The 8,437-nt window shown below is 38.8% G+C and overlaps 1 protein-coding gene across 1 annotated transcript in view; it reads right to left on the reverse strand.

The window, feature by feature from the left end:
* Positions 1 to 8,345, reverse strand: part of LOC101854240 (osteopetrosis-associated transmembrane protein 1) — a gene marked incomplete in the record, with an annotated part of 13,369 nt that extends 5,024 nt beyond the window's left edge. Inside the window, 4 exon segments of the mRNA XM_013079719.2 lie at positions 106 to 240; positions 1,331 to 1,461; positions 2,253 to 2,367; positions 7,930 to 8,345. Coding sequence (XP_012935173.1) covers positions 106 to 240; positions 1,331 to 1,461; positions 2,253 to 2,367; positions 7,930 to 8,193 — 645 coding nt within the window.
* Between the last annotated feature and the right edge of the window lie 92 nt (positions 8,346 to 8,437).

Consider the following 8,437-nt stretch of genomic DNA (forward strand, 5'->3'; position numbering starts at 1 on the left):
ACAACAAGAAGAAGAAGAAGAAGAAGAAGAAGAAGAAGAAGAAGAAGAAGAAGAAGAAGAAGAAGAAGAAGAAGAAGAAGAAGAAGAAGAAGAAGCACCACCTACCATATCCACCACGTCCATACACAGGATTCCTTTCTTTAAGTCAGACATGCTGCTGTAGTGGTCGCTGAGCCTCGAGTATTCCTCCAAACAAAGTTGGCAGACAGTCAGGTTATCCTGAGGCCCTACAGCATCATCCTGGGACAGAACACAAAATAGAACAATGAAGATTGCAGAGGTGCCCCCCCCCCCCCCGAATGCAGCACGTACCTCATAAATACCACATAAACAGAATTATTACATAACCCCCCCCCCTTCCCACACACACACATCAACATAATTTGTGTTACAACACGATGAAATCAGGCGTCTGTCAATTTTGGAGCATATAGAGTTACTGGTATCATCTTAAGTCTTGTTCCTTTGTCTATTTTCTGGTATCATCTTAAATCTTGTTCATTTGTCTATCTTTTGATGAAAAAAAAAAAATTCCCATTTTGAACAGAAGTTGAGATATTTCCGATTAAACGAGGTTGGGTTGCATGGTTTCAAAGATAAAATTAGCGAGAAAACGGCTGCCAAAGTTTGGTGATTCCCATAGCTTGAGAGTCCTTTGGAAATTGAAATAGAGCCACCCCCGACAGAAGAAAAATAGGACAGATTGACGAACTTGATACCCCCCTCCCCCTAAAAAAAATAATAAATTGAATATACAGGTCTCCTGCATACTATGCAACAGTAAAGAGCCTAACATTAGCTGGAACAGAACACAAAGGAAGGAAATCTAGAGTTTAAGGAAAGAGCAACACCTAATCACATGCACCTTCAGTTGAATGCTCTTTTGATCGACTGTTGGTTTGAGTACTCAGATGACACAATATAGCCATTTGACGCAGCAAAAAAAGCAAGATAGACAGAAATAACAGAGGGATAGAAAAAAGCATAACCAAATATTGGGGCCCTCCAACTACCCATACACTCACTGTACAATCCACCATCAACGCAGCAGGTCTACGTGCTTGAGAGAACAAGAATCTTTTAACAGTTCTTCCTTTACTTTAAAAAAAAGACAGGCAAATAAACAATATGTAGTCTAGCAGTAAAGTAAATGTTTGTATTAACCAATGATTTAAATAAGTATATCTGAAGAAAAAACAAAACAAAAGAAAGATGTATGGTTTTGGAACATTTCTTGCAACTGCTTTATCAGCAGTGTGCTCCCTAAACTTTTCGAGTAAGAGAGATTTCTCTCAATATAAGTAAACCATGTAATAACTAAGTAACGTACCAATTGAACTGTATGAGCATCAACACAGTTGGTGAAGTTGAAGTACAATGTTGCAAATTCCAACACATCAGTCGGCACTGAGTAGCTTACTTCCATCGTGGTCGAGTTGATGGTAACATTTTCCGTACAATCTGTCAGAAAAAAAGCCCACACAAATTGTATTTCATTATCCTTTAACAAAGAGGAAAAATTCTGTAACAAAAGATAAATGAAAACATTCAGCATTTAAAAGATCCTGCAAAAAAAATCTCCCCTGAAAATAGAAATGTAAGTGTTAAAGTAAATCCAATATGAAATAAATAACTTTTGATAATATAAGTATTTTCACATGCAGTAAAAATTTGCTAATATCATACATGATGCAAGAATTACTTCCCTTAATGTACTGTATTTGAAGAATATCGTGACTTCATGCTTCGAAGATGACTTGAAATAAAGTGTACTTAAAACACCCCCCCCCCCCCCCAAATATATTTAGTTTACTTGCAAAACTGATTCTATCAGCTTCATTAAATATAAAAATACAAAGTCAGTTAAAAAATGGCTGAAGTCCACAAAATCTCAAGATACAAAACATTTTTTCAAGCCTACAATGATTTATTTAAAAAACCCAACTTTAATCAGCTTTGCTGTGTTATTAACCCTTACCATGGTGTGGCAGTAAAATAAAACATTCAGTGGACCTCAGTGGCTGTAAAACAGGATCATAGTCCTTATATATTTCTTTTATGGAAATGGTTAACAAACTGGCCACTTATTTGTTTCAAAAGAAGTACTACTAATAAAATCTATAACTTACTTTTTAACTCAGGAATGACTGAAGTGAATTTTGGGGACATTGAATCCACATACACAGGATGATAAGAAAGACCCATATTTTGTCAATGCTAATTAAAATGAAACACATAGCTCTTGCACTCACCTTTACAGTCAGCATCGTCCCACATTTGTTCTATGTTCTTCTGTATTGTGGGGACGACCTGCACACGGTCAGCGACTAAATATTTCTCGCGACATGCCTCTAGCTCAGGCTGATTCTGTGAAGGAAAAGTAAGGCCAAGTCAGAACTTTATTTTAAACAGTACATTTTAAGTCGTTCGAATAAAAATCATCATCATCTACATACCGGTATTGAAATTATAATTCCAACATATATTCAGTGAACCAAACAAATTTTTTTTTAAACCTGCGAGCAAACAATTAGAGGGTGATGATGATAAAAAGCATAGAGGGCCGGAGGAAGGGAGGGAAGGCACACAATGAATTCTGCAAGACTTCAACATAAGTTAAGGACCACTTGCAGACACTCTGAGTGGTTTTATTGGGTCGACCAACACGTGGGCGTTCTTGGACTGATCCAGAGGCTTGATGGCACTGCCTCAAGCGGACAATGACAGAGTGTGACTCTGCAAGCTGTCTGGGAACTTCTCGGGCTCCAACTCCATCCTGCAGCCATGCCATAGCTCTGGCATAATCAAAGTCTCTCAGTTTTTGTCTTGGTGGCACGTTGATGCGATACTCGATTTTCCGCAAACCGCGGCTTATATTGCCACCAAAGTAACACGGTTCGAGACTGTACGTCCGTTTATGACGTGCACCAGAAATTTAAACTGAGGAATTCCTTGGTGTCGCACAAAAGTCGATGTTGTTGTTATCGATCCAGATGCACAAAAGTCGATAAAAAACAGCAAATTTGGCTAAAATTCCCAGAGGATTTTTGTGCTGCACGTGGTGGTTTTGCCCCTTTAGGAAGCTTTGCAGTACGCAATGGTAACCCATTAACACTTTCAGAGCAACAAATTTTGGAACATTACTTAGCTGTCTTTTTTCTCATTAAAAAAAAATCAGGGCTGTCTGTCAAGGTGGTCCTTAATTTATGTTGAAATCTGTATTAAGAAGCCTTTAAAAGTATACAACTTAAAGGTTCTACTTTGTTCAGAACGTGCATCACAATTCCCTTCTGATACCAACTGCTAATGGATCAAGTAAATTCCTGGTATTTCACCAAACATCCATCTAAAACACAGTCTCAATTATTTTGCAATCATCTCTGTCCTCAAGCTTACTAAGAAAAATTCCCTGGTCTGTTTTACAAATTATAGGCTTACGGGGTTATTTAGCTACCAGGCCCAGAAACATGGGAGTGTCTATACTCACGCAATTTCATGCACTAAGCGTGCACTAACACATTTTTGCCATACGCACGTAATTGCGTGCCACCAATACATTTTTTGCTATTGGTATACACACGCAGTTGCGTGCACCAATACATTTTTTTGCTATACGCATGCAATTGCTTGCAGGAATCAGGGAACTCGTCCCACTGTATCCAAATAACATTAACTGTGAAATCGTCACACCATTTCCCCCATGTAAAGCCACTAGCCATCTTGTACCATTTTAGTTTAGATAAATTTATTTTATTGCATACAGTAAGGACATGCAAATTTTTAACAGGTTTTATAACATAATATTGCACCCAAAAATGTGTCCGTTTTCTCTTTAAAATGTTGAAACAGAAAGGTTGACATGGGTAGATTTTGAATGAATAAACTCTGGTTTTGTATTTCTAAAAATATTATTGATTAAAGCTTGACATGTGTGGGTTTGCCTGCCAATCCACGGGGAACTCACCACACATTTTTCACAAGTTCGGGTATGTGACGAGATCACTGGTATGTGACAATTCATTCACGCCGTGATGGGCTACGTTACTAGGGGATGCGAGGTTGGTTTCAATGTCGTCGACTGCTTGGGGTGTGCGTGTGTGTGTGTTTGCGTATTCGTGTGTGTGTGTGTGTTCGTGCATTTGAATCGGCCCCTCATGCAGTGGAAGGGCCGTCATCTAGGCCTTCTCAGTCCAGGCCATACAGCCCGCACGACTGGCTCCGGTATTGAGGGCCGTGGTGGACGACCTTATCTTGATAAGCTCGCCGCAAGACCGGTCCTTATCTTATCGAGGATCAACGTGAAAAGCGGCGATTAAATGCGAAAAGCGGCGATAGGCAGATGTTCTAATACTAATACGTATACAGGTGATGGAACATTTTTGCGTGCCGATAGTGTAATAGTAATGTGTGTGGTGCGTAGCCGTCTAGTCTGTCTAATCTCCTAGCCTCTTCATTATTTCATTCAGTCCTCTTGGGAGCTCACGTTTTTTTCGTTTGGATGTATTTTCACTACACTCAATTCTAAGGATTAAATTTGTGCTTATATTATGTGTTTTAGTGTTCAGCCCAGATTCTAGTTTCCTTTCATCTTGAATGTTATTGTTACTAGAATCTACAGTCACTGTGAAAAAGTTTTCAGCTGACGTCTCAGTTTCAGTGCAATGAACCGTGTGAGCAACATTTAAACATGGGAAGAAAGTGCAGGGGATGGGGTAGTAGAAGTGGTTTGCCAGCCAAAACGGAGAGGCAAAATAACAATAATATAGATTTCCAAAAGATTCGGAAAAAAAGCACAGTGGATCAAAAGTGTTCCAAATAAATTAATCATAGAAGATGTCACGGATTACAATATATATATATATATATATATATATATATATCTAGGTCTATGGGAGTTTGCTCTCTGCACTTCAAACCTGATGTACCTTTGACATGGGCTGGAAAATTTATAGTGTCCACAGAGTCTCCAACAATATTTCCAGAAGTACCACCATCATGTTGCGGCACACCAGCTCCAAAAAAAGAGAGCAACTACAACAAGTTCAGCTTCTTCTAGAGCTGCTGATATTGATGATATATTTAAAGAAAGAGATGTCTTCAAGTTCGATTCATTTTATCAAACAATGGATATAACGCTGACAGCCATTGGCAATGTTGCAAAGAGTAAAGATTATTATAATACATTTATCTTGCTCAGCAGATCTCGAGATGGCCCTGTTTTTGCATTTTCCATGTATTTTACTTTTGTTCACCATACCCATGACCACGTGAAAGAGGTTTCATTTGAAGCTTCACAAACTGAAGCACATCAGGCATCCTGGCTTTACTTGAGATGTTGTCACATACTAGAGTCAGTTAGCCTAGATGAAATTTTGCACTTCGTGTGTAACCTTCCAGAGAGACATTGTTGGCCTACACGACTACTACTATTTGTTGAGTAGGTTTGTTGTTTTTAAAAAAATGGAAACCACTGAAAAAACTGTGCAGAAACTGATTGGTGGTGATTTTGTGGGACTTTCAAGCGATATTCCATATTGTTATCGTAAGCTGATGCGGCTGGCAGATATCTTCACGAAAAGATTTGCGGAGCAAATGAAGGATAGGAGAAGAAAAAAATAGCAAAGTAACCAACTTTTTTTTTCAGAGGTAAAGGACTGTGTTCAGTTACATGTGATATATATATATAAATATATATGTCTATATATATACGGACATATATATATCGATACGTGTATCTTGGCATATGTCTATTATCTATTTGCGGTGCCCCAATTTTGCTATTCAAAATACTTTTTAATGGCTGCATCGATCGACATGCGGTTATCGCCAAAAGATTCTTTAAAATATTCTCCAGAGCATGGCGCCCTTCGTTTTTTCAGTTTAGAGACAGTTTTGCTGCAAAAAGCTAAATTTCTTTATTTCGCCGATCGCTTTTGTAGGCCGACGCTTCAGTCTTTGTAATTTTAGAAAATCCGGAAGTGATATTTCGCAATGCACATTTTGTTTTGAGAGTATAGATCTAGACATAATTTTTTGCATCTCTCAAGATTTATTGCCCCATTCCAGTAGAGTGTAAATATAGTAGGCCAATGACTTTTAGTTGATATTAAGGCACCGATCATTCCTTTCATCGAAAGGGGGCCCAGCTTGTAATATATAATATATATATATATATATATATATATATATATATATATATATATATATATATATATATACATATATCTCTGTGTGTGTGTGTGTGTGTGATATTTGTTGAAACATGTAGAATGAGAACGATGTTGCTAGTGAAGAACAAAAGTTATCCCACTAGTGTGCCACGGTCTTTTTTTGCGGTAAAATGCAAACGTAATTCCTTTTCATGTTGACGAATTGATACCATGTCACTGGTGAGATCTTCTTTTGTTATACAAGAGCCGATATACATACTCTCACAAAAAAGCTGCAACAACAAAAATGCATTGCATTTAAGTAAGGTTCGTTGTAGGCCAGTCTAGTGAGTACAGTGCGATAATGCTCCATCACCCGCACCAACGCACTAGTCTATCGCCGCTTTTCGCATTGACCCTCCGGGAACGTGGTAGGCCTCCAATGCCGAGGCCAGTTGTGCGGGCTGTGTGGCCTGGAACTGAGAAAGCCTAGGCCGTCATCCTTTCATCTGTCATTATTGTTAGTCCCTCCAGTGAATGTTTACTCTTCAGCCATTTTTTGACTAGATCTAGATATGTGATCTTGTGAGCATGATTTAGTTAAAACTTATAATTATAACGGAGTGTCTACCTATGTACACGATAACCGGGCACCTAGTCTCAGTATCTGCGTACATGGTAACCGGGCACCTAATCTCAGTATCTGCGTACATAGTAACCGGGCACCTAATCTCAGTATCTACGACAGTCTACGTACACGGTAACCAGAACGAAAACAAATCAATATTTGTCCTGTGCAGTCACTTGCTGAAAAAAAAGGAAGTCATACAAAAGCGTCTTGTTGGGTTCGCCATCGTAACCGGTCAGTGAACCTGAGCTTTCGCATCACATTTATAATGAGTACTGGTTGGGGTCACCAAAGTTCATTCAAAGTCTGTGCGCTGCGAAGTATTTATTTATAAAGAGGGGGGATTATTGATTTTTTAAAAAGATACAGTCGAGGGAGGAGTGGGGTTGAAGGCAACACCGGATGACAAAAACTGAACTTGGGAGTTCTGAACTTCCCGGTTAGCGTGTACGTGACACTGTGACTGCATGCCCAGTTGCCGGTTACCGTGTACGTAGACATTGAGGCTACATTCCCCGTTACCGTGTACGTGACACTGCTACGTGCCTGTGTACGTAGACACTGATGAGGCTAGGTGCCCCGTTACCGAGTATGTAGAAACTCTGTTCATATAATTCATATTGTTGGCCTTTTTCTATGCTTTCAATGAGATTGATTTGATATGACAAAAAGCATTCAAAAGCTAAAAAAGTGACATTTTTCCCCTTCTAAGCATATTATATAGGCCCTATTAGCACTCTCGTTTGAATGTTGTGCTCAATATTTCCAGACCCAGCATAAAATTGTAGAGGCTTACAAGATCTTGACCTCGATTCTAGATCTGCCAGAAGAAATAGGATAATTATGTCTAATTCCCATCCCAGGTGCAGAGATCAGTCTTCAGCCTGTATTACATTTACATCTTTATAAAACTAGCATAGAGATAGAAAGGAGAGATGAGAAGTGACTCGACCCGGGTGGGAACTTACTTCTCATAGTTCTAGATCTAGATCATATAGATCTAGATCTAGATCTAATATTAGAGACTATCTATAATATACTAGATCTAGATTAGATCTATATATCTAGACTCTAGATCTAGATATCTAGATTCTAGATCTAGATCAGATCTAGATCTAGATCTAGATCTAGAGAACTAATCTATCGACTTACAATCAAGTCCTTGTACGTTTGACTTGCAGAGAAATACTCCTTTATACACTTAGTACACATCCGGAAGGGATTGGCATACACCAGCTCACACTTGACAAGACGATCAGTCTGTTCCATGTACTGATTGTAAAAAGCTTTGCACATGTCGAACACTGGCGTGAGTTTCGTTGACGTCGTTGTTGTTGCATTCTCTATGGAAATCATTTCCGTTTCAGACAAAGTGTGAGAGGCAAACACTTGGAAAAGTAGTAGAAACAAAAGCATGGTTACAGTGTGTTCCTTAGCCAGAACTCTGAAGGAGAAAATGTGTCTTTTCTAAACACAAAAAAGACGCGAAAGTCGAGAAAGTAGGAGAGTAACTTGCAAACTCCTCTCCCGTCCAACTATAAACACAAGTCAGCTGTCATAAGACCGGAAGTAAACAATTTAGTTATAAAACTTCGTTGTCTCGGTGTTCTGACTTTTCGTGTTCATGTATTTTCAATAGCTTCCCTTTGTGGTAGCTACC

This window comes from Aplysia californica, unplaced genomic scaffold (genome assembly GCF_000002075.1).
Source record: "Aplysia californica isolate F4 #8 unplaced genomic scaffold, AplCal3.0 scaffold00061, whole genome shotgun sequence".
NCBI lineage: Eukaryota > Metazoa > Mollusca > Gastropoda > Aplysiida > Aplysiidae > Aplysia > Aplysia californica.